The sequence below is a fragment of the Lithobates pipiens genome, unplaced genomic scaffold (assembly GCF_037356315.1).
Source record: "Lithobates pipiens isolate NorthernLeopardFrog02 unplaced genomic scaffold, aLitPip1_a1.2 Scaffold_13, whole genome shotgun sequence".
In the NCBI taxonomy this organism is placed as follows: domain Eukaryota; kingdom Metazoa; phylum Chordata; class Amphibia; order Anura; family Ranidae; genus Lithobates; species Lithobates pipiens.
Genome location: NW_027507718.1, coordinates 540,292,882 through 540,317,889, shown reverse-complemented (window position 1 = coordinate 540,317,889; position 25,008 = coordinate 540,292,882). Strand labels below are relative to the sequence as shown.

Sequence of the window (25,008 nt, the reverse complement as noted above, 5' to 3'; positions counted from 1 at the left end):
CACACAGGAAGTAGGAAGTAGAGAGGAGACGTTGCTGGATCTGGAGGCAGAGGAGGTAATATGTAGATTAACCCCTTCAGGGGGATCAGTTGATGATGAATATATCTTCCCTCCAGAGCCGGCCATACATGGTTCAGATTTATTGATCATCCAATGAGTGAGAAAAACAGAAGTGATTCCCCCATCCACACATTGGAGGGGGATGGGGGACTGCTCCTCGCTCAGGGTTGCTTCCTGTCTGGTTTTGGAATGATGTGTCCGGGATTACGTCTGCCCCAGACCCGGACACATCATTCACACCGGACGGCACCGAGAGTGACATCCGATGTCTCCCCTCCCTCCCTGATGGCAGCCTGGTTCAGTACAGTGTCAGTGAATCAAAGCTTCTCCCCTCCTCCTCCTCCGCTCTGTATACACACACAGGAGGAGGAGGGGAGACACGATGATCGAGGTCTGTATACACACACAGGAGGAGGAGGGGAGACACGATGATCGAGGTCTGTATACACACACAGGAGGAGGAGGGGAGACACGATGATCGAGGTCTGTATACACACACAGGAGGAGGAGGGGAGACACGATGATCGAGGTCTGTATACACACACAGGAGGAGAAGGGGGGACACGATGATCGAGGTTTGTATACACACACAGGAGGAGGAGGGGAGACACGATGATCGAGGTTTGTATACACACACAGGAGGAGGAGGGGGACACGATGATCAAGGTTTGTATACACACAGGAGGAGGAGGGGAGACACAATGATTGAGGTTTGTATACACACACAGGAGGAAGAGGGGAGACACGATGATCGAGGTCTCTATACACACAGGAGGAGGAGGGGAGACATGATGATTGAGGTTTGTATACACACAGGAGGAGGAGGGGAGACACGATGATTGAGGTTTGTATACACACACAGGAGGAGGAGGGGGAGACACGATGATCGAGGTCTGTATACACACACAGGAGGAGGAGGGGAGACACGATGATCGAGGTCTGTATACACACAGGAGGAGGAGGGGGGGCACGATGATCAAGGTCTGTATACACACAGGAGGAGGAGGGGAGACACGATGATCGAGGTCTGTATACACACACAGGAGGAGGAGGGGAGACACGATGATCGAGGTCTGTATACACACAGGGGGAGGAGGGGAGACACGATGATCGAGGTTTGTATACACACAGGGGGAGGAGGGGAGACACGATGATTGAGGTTTGTATACACACAGGAGGAGGAGGGGAGACACGATGATCGAGGTTTGTATACACACAGGGGGAGGAGGGGAGACACGATGATAGAGGTCTGTATACACACAGGGGGAGGAGGCGAGACACGATGATCGAGGTCTGTATACACACAGGGGGAGGAGGGGAGACACGATGATCGAGGTCTGTATACACACAGGGGGAGGAGGGGAGACACGATGATCGAGGTCTGTATACACACAGGAGGAGGAGGGGAGACACGATGATCGAGGTCTGTATACACACACACACAGGAGGAGGAGGGGAGACACGATGATCGAGGTCTGTATACACACAGGGGGAGGAGGGGAGACACGATGATCGAGGTTTGTATACACACAGGGGGAGGAGGGGAGACACGATGATCGAGGTTTGTATACACACAGGAGGAGGAGGGGAGACACGATGATCGAGGTTTGTATACACACAGGGGGAGGAGGGGAGACACGATGATCGAGGTCTGTATACACACAGGGGGAGGAGGGGAGACACGATGATCGAGGTCTGTATACACACAGGGGGAGGAGGCGAGACACGATGATCGAGGTCTGTATACACACAGGGGGAGGAGGGGAGACACGATGATCGAGGTCTGTATACACACAGGGGGAGGAGGCGAGACACGATGATCGAGGTCTGTATACACACAGGGGGAGGAGGGGAGACACGATGATCGAGGTCTGTATACACACAGGGGGAGGAGGGGAGACACGATGATCGAGGTCTGTATACACACAGGGGGAGGAGGGGAGACACGATGATCGAGGTCTGTATACACACAGGAGGAGGGACATGATGCTCGAGGTCTGTACAAAATTTTTTATACTCTGTAGATGGATGGGGGGGAGGGGGAGAGAGGGGATGGAAAGCAGGACAACATAGAAAATATGTGGAATGATGGAGGGGTTAGAAGCATATGTGCTGGGTGGGATAGTTATGTAGATATGTGCTGGGGGGGGTAGATATGTGCTGGGGGGGGGTAGATATGTGCTGTCGGGTAGATATGTGCTGGGAGAGGGTAGATATATAGCCATGTCCTTGGGGGGTAGATATGTGCTGGGGGAGGGTAGATATGTGCTGGCGGGGTAGATATGTGCTGGCGGGGTAGATATGTGCTGGCGGGGTAGATATGTGCTGGTGGGTAGATATGTGCTGGGAGAGGGTAGATGTGTAGCCATGAGCTGGGGGTTAGATATGTCCTGGGCGGGGGTTAGATATGTCCTGGGCGGGGGTAGATATGTGCAGTGACCACACATGGATGGAAATGTGACCGGTCTCTGCTGACCCAGCTGAATTTCCATGTATCTATGGTCACCATAAGTGACTTCCTCCATCCAGAGTCTATGTGTACTATGACATCACACTGCTCTCACAGCTCCTCCCCCCAGTGCTCCCCCATCCAGAGTCAGAAGATCCTATGATCCTCCATCTGTTTTCCTTATTGATGGTGATGATGTTAGGATGTAGATGGACTAGAGGTCGACCGATATGGGTTTTTCTCTGGCCGATGCCGATATTTAGAAATCATGGAGGCCGATAGCCGATATATGATGCCGATTTTTTTGGGCCGATATGTTAGGCCGATTTTATTTTATTTATTTATTTTTAATCCCCCTTGATCTAACACACCTTTCCCACTGGGGCGTTTTTTAAGGCGCTTTTGGGCTAAAAATAGCGCCTGTAAAGTGCCTGCAAAATGGCTCCCCTGCAGTCTGTGTGAAAGACAGAGTGCTGTCACACACAGGCGATGCGCTGGCAGGATCTTAAAAAAAAAAGTCCTGCAAGCAGCACGTTTGGAGTGGTGTATACCCCTCCCCCACCACTCCTGCCCATTGATATGAATGGGCACCACTGCCGAAGCGCATGCAATGCGATTTGGCAGCGGTGCTTCATGGGCGCATTTAACCTCTTCCTTGGCCGCTAGCTGGGTTATATGTGCCCCACTAGCAGCCAAATAGCACCGCTAAAATGATGGTAAAGAGCCGCTAAAACTTGCGTTTTACCATCAACGCCTCCCCGCTCCAGTGTGAAAGCCGCCTTCATACGTGATACAGAAAATTTCTTACACTTAAAGCGGAGGTCCACCCTAAAATGGACCTTCCGCTCATCGGAAACCCTCCCCCCCCTCCGGCGCCACAATTGGCACCTTTCAGGGGGGAGGGGGGTGCAGTTACCTGGATAATCCAGGTAACTGCACCCACTTCCGGGCTAGCTCTCTGCAGGAAAGGGGCGTACATTACGCCCCTTTCCGCAAGTGCCCGCCCCCTTCCTCAAGTGCCCCGCTGCCTGCTGGGAAACACACAGATCCCAGACGCAGCGGGGACCGTCCTCATTGCGCAGCGCGGCTCGCGCATGCGCAGTAGGGAACCGGGAAATTAAGCCGAAAGGCTCCACTTCCTGATTCCCATACCCAAGATGGCGGCGGCGGCAGCACTCGAGTGTCGATCTAGAGATCGGCTTCGGGTGCCGACATCGCGGGTGCGCTGGACAGGTAAGTGTCATTATTTTAAAAGTCAGCAGCTGCAGTATTTGTAGCTGCTGGCTTTTAAAAAAAAAAAAAAAACGCCGAGTCCCGCTTTAAACATTTACTAAACAAAACAAACCTCCAATCAGTTTACTTGTATGTATGATCTAGATTAAAAAAAAAAAAAAAAAAAAACCTATATATTAAATAAAAACGGGTAGTCAAAACTTTTGGACAAAAAAAATAAATAAAATGGGCTAACTTTACTGTTTTTATTTTATTTTTATTTTTTAAATAGTGTATTTTTTTCCCAAAAAAATGTATTTGAAAGACCTCTGTGCAAATGCCGTGTGACATAAAATATTGCAACAACTGCTATTTTATTCCCTAGGATCTCTGCTAAAAAAATATATATAATTTTTGGGGGGTCTAAGTGATTTTCTGGAAGAAAATACGGGATTTTTACTTGTAAGCAACAAGTGTCAGAAAAGATTTAGTCTTTAAATGGTTAAACTGAGAACTTCTACACACAGAGATGACTTCATTCATTCATTCAGAAGTGTAAACATTGTATCATTTAGTTCTTTTCTTGGCAGTCTGCCCAGAGAGGAGGAAAGTGTTGCTATGACGACTCAGGCAACTCACACTGACTTCTATACAGAAGTCATTTCAAAGTCCCGCTGTAGAATCGGCTTTTTATCAACACAATCGGCCGATGCCGATTATTTAAAAAACGGCAAATATCGGCCGATATATCGGTCGACCTCTAAGATGGACTCTTGGCCTCTTTACTTGCACAGTAGGACTGTTGGTCCTGCGTTGTATGTAATGACGTCAGGATGTCGGCGCCAAGCTTTTACCTTGCAGAGTGTGGGGGTCCTGTGGGGGTAAATTACACCTCTGTCTGATGTGGGGCTTTAGTATAATAGATGTCCCGCATGGTGAGGTGAGGAGGATTCTGGGAATATCATTTGATTTTACTATTTGTGTTCAGATCTAGAGTTTTCCTCCTGTGAAGTCTGAAGATCACATGACCATCACATTGCCTCCACCTCCCTCCCTGATAGAATAGAGAAATACAAAGAAGATTCTAGAAGTCACCAGAGAGATGATGGAGGAGAGGTGAGGAGGATTCTGGGAATTCTGGGACATTATCCAGTAACAGACAAGGGATGTGTCTGGATGGTGACTGTATCATTGTGTGTGTCAGGTTCCTATAAGGTGTCAGGATGTCACTGTCTATTTCTCCATGGAGGAGTGGGAGTATTTAGAAGGACACAAGGATCTCTACAAGGACGTCATGATGGCCAATCAGCCGCCCCTTACATCACCGGGTAAGAGGAGACTTTATTGTAAAGGAGAGAGCAGTACGGAGGCTCCACCTAGATCCCCCATCATCTGATAAACACATAGAAACAATGTATTCAGTCAGTGTGTGTGTTTCCTACAGATGGATCCAGTAATGGGAACCCACCAGAGAGATGTCCCCGTCCTCTGTATTCCCGGGATTCCACACAGGAAGGTCACACCATCCCTCAATATTGTCAGGTAGGTGAGGAACAATCACTGTTAGTATCATTAGGATCTGTACATTATCTGCATTGTTACCATTGATGTCATTTTTATTATATATTCAGAGTGGAAACCTGAGAGATCCTAAAGAAGAGATAAAAGAGGAGGATGGGGTGATGGAGGAGTCTCTAAAGGAACCCAGAGATCTGTACCAGCACACCATGGTAGAGTCACCCAGCTACAGGAACCCTCCAGAGAGATGTCCCCGTCCTCTGTACTCCCGGAATTCCACACTGGTAGGTCAAAACCATCCCCCACCATCATCACAGATGAGGAACAATTTTTGGAAGTTACAATTTATACAGAAATGTATTTGTTACAATGAATGTTTTATTCTATATTCAGAGTGGAAATCTCGGGGATGATAATATTGATGTTAAAGAAGAGTATAAAGAGGAGGATGAGGAGTATGGAGTGATGGAGGAGTTTCCAGAAGGACACAAGGATATGATGGAGCCACCAAATACCAGGAACCCACCAGAGAGATGTCCCCGTCCTCTGTATTCCCGGGATCCCACACAGGAAGATCACACCATCCCCCACTGTTACAAGGTTGGTGGGACGGAGGTTATAAAACACACTTATAGAGACAATGTGTGGATTTTCTATGTGATGTCACAATAATAAATCTCCTCTCTTACAGATGATATTTTCTCTCTCATTTTCTTGGTTTAGAGTGGAGATCCAATGGATATAGAATTTGAGGTGAAATCAGAAGAAGAAGAAGAGAGGTATGTGAGGGATGATCAGCAGTCTATGGAGGAGGATGGAATAACGGGGACATTTATAGAGGAGGACACTCCTACAGAGATCAGCACAGGTGGGTCATTAACACTAAATACCTCCCTCCACCCATACTGCTCACCGATTGGTCCAGAGTAGGGCGGGGGCTGGGGGATATCAGCCTGTAATCCCCTGGTCACTTTCCTGAGCTGTGTTCCCCGTCCTGTATTCCTGGATTTCTCTCCGATAATCTTCCTTCTCTGTGCTGCCGACACAATTTATGTATCTAGACTGGATTTATGGAGATTCTGGGGATCAGCTGGGAGCAAAATGTTCATTTTCCCCATAGATGTTACTAGATCTAGGCACCTGGGGTATGTGATTTGGGTCTTCTGCCCCATACCCGGGTATGACAAGAACAATCCCCCCAGGATTACTTGTTGTGTTGTCTGCTGGCTGTGCCGGGTGGAGGGATATGTCTGTATAGTCTCAGACCCAAGTCACTGAGTGCAGTCTCAGGAGATGGGAGGCAGCGGTGTGGGACCTCTGCAACTTGTCTCATGTAATCATTTCATCTTCCACTGATTACTGAATACCAATATTATGAGTCCTGACCCTTACACTGTATACTCTATATTATACATTACATACTCCTGACCCCTGCTCTATATACTCTATGTTGTACATTACATACTCCCGATCCCTGCTCTATATACTCTATGTTGTACATTACATACTCCCGACCCCTGCTCTATATACTCTATGTTGTACATTACATACTCCTGACCCCTGCTCTATATACTCTATATTGTACATTACATACTCCTGGCCCCTGCTCTATATACTCTATGTTGTACATTACATACTCCTGACCCCTGCACTATACACTCTATGTTGTTCAGTACATCATTTTGATGCTACAAAATCCTAACTTTTGTATTCTGTATAATAAGTTGTACATTACACAGTCCTGATTTCTTTTGCACCCATTTTATACCAGCTGGACATTTTATATCGGATGATGTGATTGGAGGACAGACTTTTACATGGTGATAATAATGTGATTTCATCCTCCAACTTTGGAACCTTAAACAGAAAGTGATAATGAGGGGGAGGAGTCAATAACCCAATGATGGGGGTCTTCAGGATCAGTCCAGTCTTCATCTTGGTTGTTCTCCCCCCATCCTCACTCTCTGACCTCTGGTGGGGCTCAGCCCCGCTGTTATTCATGACTAAATCATGGACTAAATAAGGAAGGGCAGGACTTCTTGTGTTGGGAAAATGGTAATGAGTGATAGAGGGGGAGGGGACACTCGTCCTATAATCCCCTCATCACTGTCACTCCTATAGAAGACAGTTCTCGTTGTTTCCTCACTCTCTGACTAAGGTCCATGAATAAAGAAATGATCTGGTAGGAGATCAGAGGACCACCCATTTTTTTTTTATCAAATAGAACTTTATTGACTATCATACCCCCTCTACAATAATAGACGCTCCATAATTAGATCAACCAGAGCTAGACCAGGAATAGGGATGAGCTTGGTGGTCGACTCGAACACCGGCTGTTAGCCCCCTTCGGCGAAGCCAGAACTTTGTGGGCTGTTCGTGCCAAATTCGCGTGGCGCTCACGGCCCACAATGCACTGCGCCATCGCAGTGCGTTGCTGGCTCATGATTGGCCAAGCATGAACTGTGACCCCGCATGCTTGGCCAATCACAGCGCCGGCAGCGAGGAGAGTCATGATTGTTTATAGCTCAGGCTGTGTAGAACACGCCCCACACTATATAAGGCCGCCAGCGCGGCGGCCTTGTGTAGTGTTCCGGCGTCTGCAGGAGTTAGTGGGTGTTGTCTGTGTGCCTCCAGCGCAGAATACACCTGTATCTACCTATATTGCTCTTCTTTAATTGAGCCATCTGCCATCTGCAGGAGTTAGTTGGTGCTGTGTGCCTCCAGCACAGTATACACCTGTATCTACCCTTTAATTGCTGGTGTTCTATAATAAAGGCATCTGCAGGAGTTAGTGGGTGTTGTGTGTGCCTCCAGCACAATATACACTACCCAATTGCTGGTTTTCCCATCTCCCTTCAGGTCATTACCATGTCTGGAAGGCCAACAAGGAGAGGCAGACAGGCGCGAGCCGATAAAAGAGGGCAAGCAGGCTCTGTGTCTAGAGGCAACAGTGCTGGTCGTGGACGCGGTGCATCATCATCATCAGCACGTGGCCATGGGACACGCTTGTCCTTATTTTCGGCAGCTGGACATGTTGAGCCGCAACATACCAATGACTTGGTAGAGTGGATGACCAAGCCCTCCTCATCCTCCTCATCCTCTCTCACCCAGTCTCAGGGTACTAGCAAAGCAGCTGCCAACGCATCGTCTTCCCTCCTCTCAATGTCATCATCAGTGACTCCTTCCCTAGACCCACCACGTCCTCCTGAGGAGTCTCCTGAACTCTTTGAGCACAGTGTTGGGTACATGCTCCAGGAGGATGCCCAGTGTTTTGTAGGCTCTGATGATGATACTCAGCTAGAGGAAGGCAGTAGCGTGAGTGCAGAGAGAGGGGATTCTCAAGAAGGACAGCAATCTGGCAGTCATGTTCCACAAGCTGCAGCATACTGCCAGGTTTGCTACAGCGATGAAGAGGGAGGGGATGATGAGGGCACTGACTCCACGTGGGTGCCTGGAAGGAGGGAGGAGGAGGAGGCACATCTCCAACGAGGCAGGATGCCCTCCGGGGGCCAGCTTAGGGGCAGCACACCGACTGAATCACACCGCAGAGCTCCGCCTGCGCAGAGCGCTGCCTCTGTGCATAATATTCTAAAAGTTCTTTGGTGTGGGCCTTTTTTGAGACGAGTGCATCAGATCGCACCGCTCCTATTTGCAACATATGTCTCAAGCGTATCTCGCGTGGCCAAAACATCAGCCGCTTGGGCACCACATGCTTGACCAGACATATGTTGACCTGCCATGCAGCTCGTTGGCAAGCGTACCTCAAAGACCCACACCAAAGAACAAAGCGGACCTCTCCTTGCTCCTCATCAGCTGGCATCTCCAACCCCACTAGACCTTCAGTCCTCTCTGAAACCTGCTCTGAGAGGAATGAAGGTGTAGAATTAGGTGTGTCACAGCCAAGTGCTTCCGGGAACTCTGCTAGCAGTACACCCACGTCCGATTATAGCAAGCAAATGTCCCTGCCCCAGCTGCTGGACCGGCAAAAGAAGTTCACTCCCAGCCATCCACATGCCCAGCGGTTGAATGCTAGCTTGGCTAAATTGCTAGCACTTCAACTGCTGCCTTTTCAGTTGGTAGACTCGGCCCCCTTCTGTGAGTTTGTACAATGTGCGGTTCCTCAGTGGCAGGTCCCCAAACGCCACTTTTTCTCACGGAAGGCGATTCCGGCTCTCTACCGGCATGTGGAAGGCAATGTCCTTGCCTCGCTGGACAGGCCGGTCAGCGGTAAGGTGCATATTACCACTGACTCATGGTCCAGCAGGCATGGACAGGGATGTTACCTGTCTTTCACGGCCCATTGGGTCACTCTTCTGGCAGCTGGGAAGGATGCAGGACAAGGTGCAGTAGTGTTGGAGGTTGTTCCGCCACCACGCCTCCAAAATGCTACTATTGGTTGTGACACACCTCTCTCCTCCACCCCCTCCTCTTCTTCTTCCTCCATGGCCTCTTCCAGTGCTCTGTCCTCAGAACCAGCGGTGCTCCATAGGCGTTCAAGGGGCTACGCAAGTACTCAGGCAAAACGATGCCATGCCGTGCTTGCGCTGGTTTGTTTGGGGGACAGGAGCCACACTGGGGCAGATATTTTGTCAGCTCTGCAGGGACAGGCCGAGAGGTGGTTGACGCCACGCCAGCTTAAGCCAGGGATGGTGGTTTGCGACAATGGCACCAACCTCCTCTCCGCCCTCCGACAGGGACAACTGACCCATGTGCCCTGTGTAGCTCACGTCCTTAACCTGGTGGTGCAGCGGTTCTTGGGCAGGTACCCGGGCTTATAGGATTTCCAGAAGCAGGCCAATAACGTCTGTGTGCATTTCCGCCGATCATTTAATGCCTGTGCTCGGCTGGCTGAGCTCCAAAAGGAGTTGAACCTGCCCAAGAACCGCCTTATATGTGACATGCCCACCAGATGGAACTCAACATTGGCCATGCTGCAGCGGCTGCACACGCAGCAGAGGGCCATCAATGAGTCCCTGTGCGACTACGGCACCAGGACAGGGTCAGAGGAGCTTGGTTTTTTTCCTCAACACGCCAGTGGGGCATGATCAGGGATGCATGCACTGTCCTGTCACCGTTTGAGGAGGCCACAAGGATGGTGAGCAGTGACAGTGCATGCATCAGTGACACTGTACCTCTTGTCCACCTCTTGGAGCATACGCTGCGTGGAATAATAGACAGGGCACTTGAGGCAGAACAGAGGCAGGAAGAGGAGGAATTCCTTGCCTCTCAAGGCCCCCTTTATCCAGACAGTGTTCCTGCTGTCCCACCCATCACACAGGAAGAGGACAAGGAGGATTGTTTCAGCATGGAGGTGGAGGCTGGCACTCAGAAGCAGCAGTCTTTTAGGGATGATTTACAGTTCCAAGAAACCTGTGGTCTTGTACGTGGCTGGGAGGAGGTAGCTGTGGATCATGTTGTCCGTAGTGACCCAGAGGACTCCGGACCGAATGCCTCACTTAACCTACACTGCATGGCCTCCCTGATCTTGCAAAGCCTGCGGAAGGATCCTCGTATTCTTCGGATCAAGGAGAGAGACCATTACTGGCTGGCCACTCTCCTTGATCCACAGTACAAGGGTAAGGTTGCGGACCTTATCTTGCCGTCGCAGAGGCAGCAGAGGATGAGACATCTCCGGGAGGCCTTGCAGAAAGGTCTGTGCAACGCATTCCCAGAGACTGGGAGGTTACAAACTCCTGGTCCTGGACAACGTGTTGCTGAGGCATCGGTCAGAAGGAGCGGTGGAGAAGGTGGCCATCTGACCGATGCATTCAGACAATTTTTTAGTCTGCAGCCCCAAGGTATGATCGGTTCCAGCAACCATCGCCAGCGTCTGATTTACATGGTGCAGGAATACCTAGGGGCAAGGTGAGACTTGGACACCTTTCCCACCGAAAATCCTCTGGCTTACTGGGTCTTGAGGATGGATCACTGACCAGAGCTTGCACAGTATGCAATTGAGCTACTGGCCTGTCCTGCATCCAGCGTTCTTTCGGAACGCACCTTCAGTGCTGCTGGTGGCTTTGTAACCGATCACAGGGTGTGCCTGTCCACTGATTTGGTTGATCGACTGACCTTCATAAAGTTGAATCAGTCTTGGATCACCCACAGCTACCAAGCACCTGAAGCTGATGTAACCGAATAATTTTTTTTTGCAATATCACATCTCTTCAAAACTGCCTATGCTGATGCTGAGTGACTATCCTGTGATGTTGACTGTCTATCCTCTTCCTCCTCTGCTGATACCTTGGAAGAACATTTTTGGTTCTGGGTGATGCCACCAGCCCAATTTTTCAGCCCATGTTTAACAGGGACATGTAATTACAATTTTTTATGCAATGCTTTGCAGCAGGGCTCATTCCTGTACTCCAACTAGAGTATCTGGGAGAGGTTGCAGTGTTGTGGCATCAGCACCAGTGCCTAAGGCCCAATTTTTCAGCCCCTGTTTACCAGGGGCATGTAATTACAATTCTTGATATAATCGTTCACAGCAGGGCGCTCCAGCGCCCACCAAGAGTCACTTTGAGGGCTTACAGTGTTGTGGCAACACCAACACCTTGTTCCACCATTTCTGCAGAGCATATAGGGCAGGCCCCTACTTTCAAACATCCAACTTACAAACGTCTCCTACTTGAAAACGGAAGGAGACAACAGGAAGTGAGATGAATAAAGATAGACCTCCAAAACTCAGGTCAAACTGGGGAGGGGCGTGGTCGGATGAGAGAGTGAGCGAGTGAGAGGACGCCCGGGCCTCGTCTCCCTCTGTTCCCTCGCTAGAAGCCTGGATGCAATGCTCAACTTTGAGTAAGAAGCAGCTCATACCATGCCCGTCTTATCTTTTCTTCTCCTACAATAATCTGCGGTGGCTGCCCGAAGAGGAGTGGTGTCTGCGTTCCTGAGGCTGGTGGTGGAAGATCTCGCGGCGGGTCGAGCTATCGCGAGATCCCTCTACAGTGTCTTCCGTGGAGCAGCGCAGAGCGAACAGCGTCCCCGACGGTAGCCGAGAGGACTCGAAGGGAAGCCACGCCGCTGGTTCGAGTCATCGCGAGACTGTACACGCAGCGTAGCGCGGCGGAGGGCTTTTTGAAACCCGCTATAAGAACGGAGACCTCGGAAGCCGGAGCAACGAAGTGAAGCACTTCAGTAGCCTGTGGCAACGGCCCAGGCTAAGCGGTAACACGGGGCAACGAAGGGGGGGGCGAGGAGAGAGCAACATAGCCAAAACGCAGGTGACAAGGCTTATTTGGTATGAACACTGGTAACAACCAGGACTATATGAAGTTGACATCCCCCCTCCACCTCCTTACCCGTTCCCTGATCAGTAAAACCCTAATTATTGGGTCGGATTGTTGAAGGACGGAATAAGGCAGCAAGGGATCAAAGGCACTGTATAATTTAGGCTACTTGGTATTACACGGCAACCACATTGAACCAAGGACTGTGATTACATTGATCCGGAGGTGGGTGAGCACTTGGATCAAGGGCGCTGTATTATTTGCATTGTACTGCATTGAAATCATACAGAGTCTAGGGAGACTTAAGGGCCCTACCTACCATTGATATATAACCTCCATATTATCGCTACATTACTAGCTAAACCGCTCCTAGGGGAAGACCATGCTTAGCAAAAGGGCTACGGAGGACACACTATATAGTGACGGGAATCTAAAAACCCGCGCAGGCAAAGAAAAAGCTAGCCAGGCCTCAGCGGCAGCCGCTGCAAAACTTGAACGTTATGCTCATGCAACTTCACCAACCAGGAAAGGACACCATCAGACAGCCGGGCAAGCAAGCTCACAAGGGGCGCCCTCGGATAGGAGAAGCATTAGCCAACTAGCATCAAATCCTATCGCGTCACCTATCGGAAATAAAGCAAATAATCCGGTGCTAGCAGAGGACACGGCAATACACAATGCAACAGGCCCAGCAATACCTCCATCATTAGGGGAAGGTGAACCTACGCTGCGTGACATATTGGCTGCAGTCAATGAATGTAAAGACTCTATCCGCGGCCTGGATAATCAGCTAACTAGCATTAAGATGGACTTACACTCCATGGGTCAATTGTTGAGCAATACCGTGGAGAGAACCACAGTACTTAAGGAAAGACTAAGCACGATTGAGGATGAGTTTCATCCACTTCAGCAAAAAATAACTGGGCTACAGAAGCAGATTACTAGCCAGTCATCAAAATTTGATGAAATAGAGAACAGAAATCGCAGGAACAACATACGCTTGATTGGACTACCAGAGGGAAGTCAGGGTTCTAACCCTATAGCCTTCTTGGAAAACTGGTTTAGAGAACTTCTGGGGGATGACTCTTTTTACAGCACTCTTTGCTATAGAAAGGGCACATAGAGTGCCAATTAGAGCTAGGCCACTAGAGGGCCGCACTAGGCCGCTGATACTGAAATTTATGAACTATAATGACCGAGTTATTTTGATGAGAAGGGTCAGAGAATTAAGGGACATTCTCTACAAGGGGACTAGAGTGTCATTCTACCCGGATTTCTCACCAGATCTACAGAAGCAGAGGGCGGAGTTTATCCCTATTAAGCGAACCCTTCAAGAACATAATATAGCTTATGCTTTGTTATTCCCGGCCCGACTACATATGACCGCCCTGGGTTCAACCCTTTTCTTTAGTACCCCAAATGAGGTTAGGCGGTGGCTGGAGGAACATAAAGGGGACCTTTAGTGTTTTCCAGCGTTACTGGGTTCGACCAGCTGGGGATCCCTCTTGGTCCCCCCCTCCTCCTGCCTCTTCTTCCCCTCTCGTTCTTTTTTTTTTTTTCCTTCTCCAAGTTTAAGTCGAGACCTATATGAAGTAGCAATTAATTAATAGGATTGAATGCACAAACAGAACCACAAGCCTAGAAGTGGTATTTTATGTAATCTGGGACACTGTTATATGGAGAGTAAATACGAGATTGACATGAAGGAAAAATGACACTGTATGCACATCAAAAGCACAAATGGATTTATAGACTAGAGTCAGAGTATTTAGTAATTTATGGGACACTAGGGACACTAACTAACTAATGCGATATTTATTAGATAGGTGGAGGCTATGTTTGCCCCCCCCCCCCCTCCTCCCTCTTTTTTTTTTTTCCTCACTATATTCGGGTGAAACGAATAATAGCGTAACTAGTTTAGTACGTGTATAGGATCTAGGAGATAAGAAGCACTAAATATCGCCACTCGGTGAAATGGTATAACTTGCTGTTGTTTTGAAATTAGGGCTCATGTAGGTTGAAATAGTGAAGGAGGTTTATGGATGGGTTACCTGCTAGAGATTTTCTCGATGCAGGTCCCCTCCTTCTCCTCCTTTTTCTTTTTTTTAATTTTTTCTTGCGGTTTGAGGAGATGGGCTTAACCGAACGATGGGTCTAGATTGTGCTGGGTAAATACCAGGGGTGGAAACAGATAAGACGGGTTTCCAGGTGTAATAGAGGGGTGGGGAGGCGGGGTAGGGCGCCCTGGGTTCCTGGGTGAATGTATAAGAGGGCCACTGTAGAGACCCCTAGGGGATGCCCTGATGGGAAGAAGAGTGGGGGTTGGGGGGAGGGGGGAGGGTGCCGGGTGAGTGGGGGTGGGAGGGGGGGAGGGAGGGATGGGGGGAACTTCGAGCACACGCTGTGGGTATGGGGGGCTGGGGGGGAGGGGGGAGGGGGCCTGTCGTGGGAGGACGGGTCTCCCTCCCCCTCTCCCCCCCTGCCCCCAATTAACCTGGCAACTACCAAGGTCTATGAATAGTGTAAGTATTGTTTCATGGAATGTGAAGGGGCTGGGAGATTTAAAGAAAAGAGCAGCGGTCATGATGGAAACAGAGAGAGGAGGCCCTGGTTTACTCTTTTTACAAGAGACGCACCTAACCCCCAGCACAGCACCACAGCTAAACAATCGGAAATTCCAGACTTATTACCACTCCTTCCATACATCATATTCAAGAGGTGTGAGCGTTTTAGTTAGGAAGGGTACGGATTTCCTGTGTAAAGAGTCCCCTATTGATGAGGAGGGGAGATTCGTCTTTCTATATGGTCTCATGAGAGGGCAACACTATATTCTAGCCAACATCTACATCCCCCCGCCCTTTAAGCTGGAGGTTATGTATAAACTGTTGGTGTTTTGCCTGAATAAGCCGGGAGTCCCGTGGATAGTATTAGGTGACTTTAATGAAATACTAGATGGGAGCCTGGATAGGTTTCCCAAACCCGACGGGGCTAGAGCAGGGCGATTGCAGGGATTTTTGTCCGAAATAGGATTGTGCGACCTATGGCGAATGCGACAACCTCAGGAGAGACAATACTCCTGCTTTTCTAGGACCTATCACACACTATCAAGAATTGACATGGTCTTGGGCAATAAAGAGGCAGTAGAGGTGGTACAGGAAATAGAATATGGGGCAAGGGGGGTTTCAGATCATTCCCCCCTGTCCATGACTGTGATCCTGGGAACCAGAACAGGCTTAGGGGAGTGGAGGATAAATCCTGGCTGGTTGGAGTTAATGGATAGTTCTAGCCCCTTCCTAGATAAGATAGGGGAATATATTCAAATAAACAAGGGCTCAGCTTCACCCGGAATGGTCTGGGACTCCCTAAAAGCCTATATTAGAGGCATACTAATTCAACAAATTGCAATAATTAAAAGGAAAGCCCGAGAACAGGAGTCAGTAATACGAAATAGAGTTGCTCTGGCGGAGAGGGCATATATAGAAGCTCCATCCCCTGTAAGTCAGAAGGCGTGGCTTGATAGCCAACAAGTCTATAAAATGTCCCTTTTAAAAAAGTCAGAGAATAGGCGAATATTTCAACGCCAGCACTATTTTGGCGAAGGAGAGAGGGTGGGACGAGCCCTCTCCCTTTTGGTCCAAACCAATAGCTCTCCTACAACAGTCCAGGTGATTAAGTCACCAAATGGCGATCTCATTTCTAGTCCCCCTGCAATCATGGGAGTACTCCATGACTATTATAACGACTTATATAAATCAGCATTGCGGGGTCAAGGCAGTTCTGCCACTGATTTTTTACTCCAAGCAGCAATCCCAACATTACCAGAACAGGACAAATTGAGTCTTGACCTACCACTTACGTTGGAGGAGTTAAAAAAAGCAGTAGCCGCAATGCCCAATTATAAATCCCCAGGCCCAGATGGGTTGCCAGCAGAAATATACAAGCGCTACGGTGAAGTGCTACTGCCGGAACTCTTGGAAACATTGAACCATGCATTCGAGGTGGGTGAACTTCCCCCCTCAATGCTGGAAGCCAATATAATTCTAATACTTAAGGAGGGGAAGGATCAACAGGAGGTCTCATCATATCGGCCAATATCTCTGCTGTGCTCAGATATTAAAATCCTAGCCAAGGCCCTAGCAACCCGCCTAAATAAATACATCCACAAACTAATACATCCAGACCAGTCGGGTTTTATTCCGGGCAGGACAACTAGCACTAACATCAGAAGAGTCTTCCTAAATATCCAAATACCCAGGGACAACGATGGGTCGGGAGCTATCCTGGCCTTGGATGCGACTAAGGCTTTTGATAGCCTGGAATGGGACTATCTGTGGGGAGTGTTGGAGAGGTTTGGTTTTGGCCCTCATTTTATCCAATGGATAAAACTACTATACAATAGGCCCAGGGCAAAAATCAAGATGGGAACTGAGTTTTCCGAGGTTTTCCAGCTGGAGAGAGGTACAAGACAGGGGTGCCCACTGTCTCCCCTCTTGTTTGTACTAGCCATGGAGCCCCTGGCTGTCCTGGCCAGATCAAGCCCGGACATCCGGGGATTCCAGCGCGGAGTAGAGGAAGATAAAATTGCCCTGTTCGCGGATGATGTCCTGTTCTTTATTGGAGACGTGGATTCAACCCTGAACAGGGTAGTGCAGATGATGGGGGAGTTTGGACAACAATCTGGTCTTGTAATTAACTGGAGCAAATCAGCTCTTCTGCCGCTATCCAGATCCGGGGTCCAATGGGCGTCACCAACGGTTATTGGTCTAGAGATAGTGCCTAGACTGAAGTACCTAGGTATTTGGATCTCTGGGGAAGTGAACCAGTATCTTAATGAGAACTTAGTACCACTACTAACGAAATTGAAGCAGAAACTTAATAGGTGGTGTGGTCTCCCTCTCTCCGTGGCGGGACGCTGCAATTTAATAAAAATGATCTGGCAGCCCCAAATATTGTATATTCTACATAATTCCCCAATCTGGATTAACCAGAAATGGTTCCAAAAAATGGATTCTCTTATCCGAGACCTAATCTGGAAAAAGGGGCATGCCCGGATCGGGCTTCAGACGATGCAGCTTCCCGTAGCGGAGGGAGGATTGGCCATACCCCATCTAAAAGCATATTTCTTAGCGGCCCAACTCCAGCACTTAGAGGGGGCGGGGCTCCAAGAGGATGGGCCGCCAAACCATAAATTGATGATGGTTGGGACACCCCACAAGTTACTGGTTGAAGCCTTGGAGGCTAACTCATTTGCCCATAGATGCCCTACTAACATACTAATGAGGAAGGTGTGGCATAAGGTAAAGCAAAGTATGGGATATGTGGGAGTAACTATCTATACGCCCTTATGGCATAACCGATACCTATGCGAACTAAATAATATAGATAGATCTCTAGAATGGGGCAGGCAGGGCATCAATAGGTTGGTGCAACTATACGAAGGGAATGTAATGAAAACCTTTGAAACCCTTAGACAGGAATTCGATGTCTCTAATAAGACGTTCTATAAATATTTACAGCTGAGGCATGGTATTCAAGCTCAATATGGATCGCTTGAGATTGAAAGGACTGAAATCCCCCTGCTACAGGGACTTATGGATCATAGGCAAGAAAAAGGCCAGATCTCCAGATTTTATACAAAGATTAGGGGTAGGTATAAATAGGGTATATTACACTCCCCAGAAATTGTGGAAAATGGGTAGGAAACCCAGTGATAGCTGCCCCAGATGTGGGGCAATGGGGGACCTTCTTCATATGGTATGGAAATGCCCAAAACTGTATGGGTACTGGCTAGAAATAGTACTTAGAATAAACAGGATTTATAAGATCAATTTGAAATCAGAGGCTAGGATTTGTCTATTGGGGATTCTTGAAGAGGATAGAATCCCCCCTCTAATCAAGCTACCTGTCCTGAGATGTTTGTACCAGGCCAGACGGCTGATGGGTCAACACAATCAATGCCACCATTTGGTGTGAGAGAGCAACAATTATTAAACAAAACAATCTTAAAAAATTTGGAGCAATATGGAACCCTTGGCTGATCGACATGGGATATCCCGTAGGGGAGTCCACTGAGAGGGTGGCTTAGTGTATGCCTGATGGGCTGGGGGCGACGGATTTCTCTCTCCGGCTTCCCCGGTTCATTGCCTTTTGTCCCAATGAGTGCTTATTACCCCCCAACCAGCCAACCATTATAGGAAGGACTGGTACTAGCAGCGTGTGCTCGAAGAGGGTGGGGGGGGGGGGCTGGGGGGGAATTGGGGTGTAGGGCGAACCCGGCGTGAGTATGGGTTGGGTACGCCCTCACCATTGTATTATATATGTATGAAATGATGATCTCTGTGAAATGTGGGACACATTGTTATTTTGTACCGAAAAATTTTCTTAATAAAGATGAATTATTTAAAAAAAAAAAAAAAAAAAGATAGACCTCCAAAAAAATTATACAGGGGTGATAACCCTTCCCTATGTTTTCCAAAAAGCTTAAAAATAGATTTTTTTGACTGGAGCTACACTTTAAAAATGTACCAGTTCAAATTTACAAACAGATTCTACTTAACACAACAAACCTACACAGTCCCTGTCTTGTTTGCACCGCCTGTATACCGCTGTTCTGAGTATATAGGGCCTGGGGGCCCCATGCCTTTCTTTTTTTTTAATATGGGTACGGGGTTCCCCTTAATATCCATACAAGACCCAAAGGGGCTGGTAATGGGCAGGGAGGGCTACCCATGCCATTTTTCTCAATGATTTTCATCCCTATTGCAGGAACCAGATATAACATTAAAACCGCAAGCAGTTTTAAATGACTTTTTTTCCGTTAAATGTCATTTTGTGCAGGGACTGTTCTAAACACGGGAAACACGTGGCACTTCACAGGCATACTACAGACACCCCCCAGGCACTTTTTTTCACTTTAATCGTCATTAAAATCAGTGCTCCCGCCAAAACGGCCATTTTTAAAAACATTTTAGGCATTGACCCATGTCCCCTGGGGCAGGAGCCAGGTCCCCAAACCACTTTTAGGACAGTATCTTACATATTCGCCATTAAAATTAGCACTTTTTATTTAAACGTTCGAGTCCCATAGACTTCAATGGGGTTCTAAAGTTAGCACAAATTTTCGGTCCGTTCAAAAGTTCTGGTGTGAACCGAACCGGTGGGTGTTCAGCTCATCCCTAACCAGGAATGTCCGGCCAAGGTGCCCAGATTTTGTTAAATTTTTTCACACTACTCCTGTGCTGATAAATGTATTTTTCCAGCCTGATAGCCTCGCCCATTTGATTCAACCAATCCATCATTGTGTGTGTGTGTGTGGGGGGGGGGGGGGTGCTCCGTTGATTTCCAGTGCCTCAAAATTAGTTTTCCATCCAGGCTAGGGCTACTCAGGAGTCTTCCTCCTCAGGGACATTATCTGTGATTCCCAATAATCATAGTTTAGGGTGTCCAGCGAGGTGGACCTGAAATACTCTGTTAATGGTTTCCAGCACATCCTTCCAACAAATATACAATTTTTGGCACCTCCATAACATCTGGATCAGGTCCCCGTGGTCCCTCATGCATCTTGTGCAGGAAGGATGGTCACGCACGCCCATTCTCACCAGTCTAGGTGGTGCAAATATAACTGGGACAGCCTTTGGGCCACATTTAAAGAGCGCTGGGGAACTGCAGCAAGAGCCTCCTCCCACCGGCCTCCTCAAAAGCCCCAATATCCCTTCCCCACTCGGATATGACCCCTCGCGGGGCTGTCTGGGAGGAATTTGTTGAGCAGCGTAGAGTAGCTACACAAGATAAAACCTTTGTATGACATTACGTCCCTCATATAATTGAAAATGGGTGTGGAACACTGGCAGGGCACAGAACCCTGGCTATGTGTTGGAGTTGGGAGGCCAGGTAGTACCACCATGGGTTTGGAAGCGCCATCCCACCTGCTTCCTGAGGACGCTGCAACTGTTCCAATTTTACCCTGGCGGTTGAGTTAAGAGGCCTAAACATGGAATTAATAACTGAAATTGCTCTGGTGGATCAACCATAGGGGAGTTGTGGAGTATGTATAGGTTCTGTGGCATCAAGATCAGAGGACCAAAGCCGCCTGATGTGGGCGGAGTCCTGGTTTAGGGGAACCAATCAGCTCATGTCTAGTAATAATCTTTGTATTTCTATTTTAGTAGATGGACGGGAGATGAGGAAAACCTCAGAGGATTGTCTCACTTTGTCTCAAGACTGTAAAGTAGAAGATGAGGACATCACACAGTATAGTCCAGGAGAAAACCCGACTACCTCAAATGTCCATCCGGCACCACACAGTGTAGATGGACCATCGTATTCCTCTTATCCCGAGGAACCTCAGACTGTGCGGGACGGTGCCGGACCATCGTATTCCTCTTATCCTGAGGAACCTCAGACTGTGCGGGACTGTGCCGGACCATCGTATTCCTCTTATCCTGAGGAACCTCAGACTGTGCGGGACGGTGCCGGACCATCGTATTCCTCTTATCCCGAGGAACCTCAGACTGTGCGGGACAGTGCCAGACCATCGTATTCCTCTTATCCTGAGGAACCTCAGACTGTGCGGGACGGTTCCGGACCATCGTATTCCTCTTATCCCGAGGAACCTCAGACTGTGCGGGACGGTGCCGGACCATCGTATTCCTCTTATCCCGAGGAACCTCAGACTGTGAGGGACGGTGCCGGACCATCGTATTCCTCTTATCCCGAGGAACCTCAGACTGTGCGGGACGGTGCCGGACCATCGTATTCCTCTTATCCCGAGGAACCTCAGACTGTGCGGGACGGTGCCGGACCATCGTATTCCTCTTATCCCGAGGAACCTCAGACTGTGCGGGACGGTGCCGGACCATCGTATTCCTCTTATCCCGAGGAACCTCAGACTGTGAGGGACGGTGCCGGACCATCGTATTCCTCTTATCCCGAGGAACCTCAGACTGTGCGGGACGGTGCCGGACCATCGTATTCCTCTTATCCCGAGGAACCTCAGACTGTGCGGGACGGTGCCGGACCATCGTATTCTTCTTATCCCGAGGAACCTCAGACTGTGCGGGACGGTGCCGGACCATCGTATTCCTCTTATCCCGAGGAACCTCAGACTGTGAGGGACGGTGCCGTCCTTCCAACAAATAAGGGGTTTTCCTGTACTGAGTGCGGAAAGTGTTTCCGTTCTAAATCCCATCTTAATACACATAAAAGATCACATACTGGGGAGAAGCCATATTCCTGTCCTGAGTGTGGGAAATGTTTTTCAGACAATTCCAGTTTTAACAGACATAAGAGATTTCACACGGGGGAGAAGCCGTATTCCTGTCCTGAGTGTGGGAAATGTTTTTTGCTTAAGTACGATCTTTTCACACATCAGAGATCCCACACAGGGGAGAAGCCATATTCCTGTCCTGAGTGCGGGAAATGTTTTTCGCTGAAGTCAGATTTTTTCACACATCAAAGATCTCACACAGGGGAGAAGCCGTATTCCTGTCCTGAGTGTGGGAAATGTTTTTCACAGAAGTCTCATCTTTACACACATCAGAGATCTCACACAGGGGAGAAGCCGTATTCCTGTCCTGAGTGCGGGAAATGTTTTTCAGACAATTCCAGTTTTAACAAACATCAGAGATCTCACACGGGGGAGAAGCCATATTTCTGTCCTGAGTGCGGGAAATGTTTTTCACAGAAGTCTCATCTTTACACACATCAGAGATCTCACACAGGGGAGAAGCCGTATTCCTGTCCTGAGTGCGGGAAATGTTTTTCAGACAATTCTGGTTTTAGCAAACATCAGAGATCTCATACAGGGGAGAAGCCATATTCCTGTCCTGAGTGTGGGAAATGTTTTTCAGACAATTCCAATTTTAACAGACATAAGAGATCTCACACGGGGGAGAAGCCGTATTCCTGTCCTGAGTGCGGGAAATGTTTTTCGCAGAAGTCCGATCTTTTCACACATCAGAGATCTCACATGGGTGGAAAAGCCGTATTCCTGTCCTGAGTGCAAGAAATGTCTTCTATATGAATGTTGCTGGAGATCACAGTGGGGAAGAAGCACACCCTGATATACACCTCAGATATACTCCATGGCTGATCTTCATCATGGAAGAAACAGTTCCAGGGGTGTGGACATTATTTGAAAAAAACAACTTTTCCAAGGGACTAAATCGGGGTCCCAATCTCCTCATCCCTTATGAAGGTCTCCTTGTCCCTTATGAAGGTCTCCTCATCCCTTATGAAGGTCTCCTCATCCCTTATGAAGATCTCCTCATCCCTTATGAAGATCTCCTCATCCCTTATGAAGGTCTCCTTGTCCCTTATGAAGATCTCCTTGTCCCTTATGAATGTCTCCTCATCCCTTGTGAAGGTCTCCTTGTCCCTTATGAAGATCTCCTCATCCCTTATGAAGGTCTCCTCGTCCCTTATGAAGGTCTCCTTGTCCCTTATGATGATCACCTTGTCCCTTATGATGATCACCTTGTCCCTTATGAAGATCGCCTCGTCCCTTATGAAGATCGCCTCGTCCCTTATGAAGATCTCCTCGTCCCTTATGAAGATCTCCTCGTCCCTTATGAAGGTCTCCTCGTCCCTTATGAAGATCTCCTCGTCCCTTATGAAGGTCTCCTCGTCCCTTATGACGGTCTCCTCGTCCCTTATGACGGTCTCCTCGTCCCTTATGAAGGTCTCCTCGTCCCTTATGAAGATCTCCTCGTCCCTTATGAAGATCTCCTTGTCCCTTATGAAGATCTCCTTGTCCCTTATGAGGATCTCCTTGTCCCTTATGACAGTCTCCTTGTCCCTTATGAAGGTCTCCTTGTCCCTTATGAAGATCTCCTCATCCCTTATGAAGATCTCCTTGTCCCTTATGAAGATCTCCTTGTCCCTTATGAAGATCTCCTTGTCCCTTATGAGGATCTCCTTGTCCCTTATGACAGTCTCCTTGTCCCTTATGAAGGTCTCCTTGTCCCTTATGACGATCTCCTCATCCCTTATGATGGTCTCCTTGTCCCTTATGAAGATCTCCTTGTCCCTTATGACAGTCTCCTTGTCCCTTATGAAGGTCTCCTTGTCCCTTATGATGATCACCTTGTCCCTTATGACGATCTTCTCATCCCTTATGATGGTCTCCTTGTCCCTTATGAAGATCTCCTTGTCCCTTATGAAGATCTCCTCATCCCTTATGAAGATCTCCTTGTCCCTTATGAAGATCTCCTTGTCCCTTATGAAGATCTCCTTGTCCCTTATGAGGATCTCCTTGTCCCTTATGACAGTCTCCTTGTCCCTTATGAAGGTCTCCTTGTCCCTTATGACGATCTCCTCATCCCTTATGATGGTCTTCTTGTCCCTTATGAAGATCTCCTTGTCCCTTATGACAGTCTCCTTGTCCCTTATGAAGGTCTCCTTGTCCCTTATGAAGATCTCCTCATCCCTTATGAAGATCTCCTTGTCCCTTATGACGATCTTCTCATCCCTTATGATGATCTCCTTGTCCCTTATGAAGATCTCCTTGTCCCTTATGATGATCTCCTCATCCCTTATGAAGGTCTCCTTGTCCCTTATGGAGGTCTCCTTGTCCCTTATGAAGATCTCCTTGTCCCTTATGAAGATCTCCTTGTCCCTTATGATGATCTCCTTGTCCCTTATGACGATCTCCTCATCCCTTATGATGGTCTTCTTGTCCCTTATGATGATCACCTTGTCCCTCATGACGATCTCCTTGTGCCTTATGACGATCTCCTCATCCCTTACGACAGTCTCCTCATCCCTTACGACAGTCTCCTCATCCCTCACAACGGTCTCCTCCTCCCTCACGACGATCCCCTCATCCCTTATGATGGTCTTCTTGTCCCTTATGAAGATCTTCTCATCCCTTATGAAGGTCTCCTTGTCCCTTATGAGGATCTCCTTGTGCCTTATGATGATCTCCTCATCCCTTACGACAGTCTCCTCATCCCTTACGACGGTCTCCTTGTCCCTCACAACGGTCTCCTCGTCCCTCGCGATGGTCTCCTCTTCCCTTACGACGATCTCCTCGGCCCTCATGACGGTCTCCTCGTCCACCACGACGGTCTCCTCGTCCCTCACGACGGTCTCCTCTTCCCTTACGACCATTTCCTCATCCCTTACGACGGTCTCCTCATCCCTCATGACGGTCTCCTCGTCCCTTATTACGGTCTCCTCGTCTCTTATGACGATCTCCTTCTTCCCTCATCTACCAGAGAGCTCAGCAGTGGTGTGGGAGTTCATTGAAAACTACAAGCCGACATCGGCAAAGGACAGATCTCGGTGAATGATTGGCACGACCACACTCTTTTCATAAAGTGACAGCCGGTATGGGGAACTTCTCCCCGCACTGCTGTCACAAAAGAGGGATCGGATCTCTGAACCGCTGGAGGAACAGGAACATGTAACATCTTCCCGAAGGTGAACATCTCCTTTTTAACCCTTTCACTGCCAGAGACATTTCTGTGGAGGTTTTTTTTTTTGCCCAAATGTTTAACCCCTTCAATACCAGACACATTCTCCCCCTTCTTGCCCAGG

At 48.6% G+C, this 25,008-nt stretch overlaps 1 protein-coding gene across 1 annotated transcript; it reads left to right on the top strand.

Moving 5' to 3' along the window:
• On the top strand, positions 1-22,532 carry LOC143975764 (uncharacterized). The gene is given in 8 exon segments (XM_077478283.1): positions 1-55; positions 4,926-5,049; positions 5,166-5,263; positions 5,353-5,523; positions 5,633-5,839; positions 5,963-6,107; positions 20,637-22,444; positions 22,446-22,532. Coding segments are annotated over 7 exon segments (2,601 nt in total). The 5' UTR covers positions 1-55; positions 4,926-4,964.
• Positions 22,533-25,008: the final 2,476 nt, after the last annotated feature.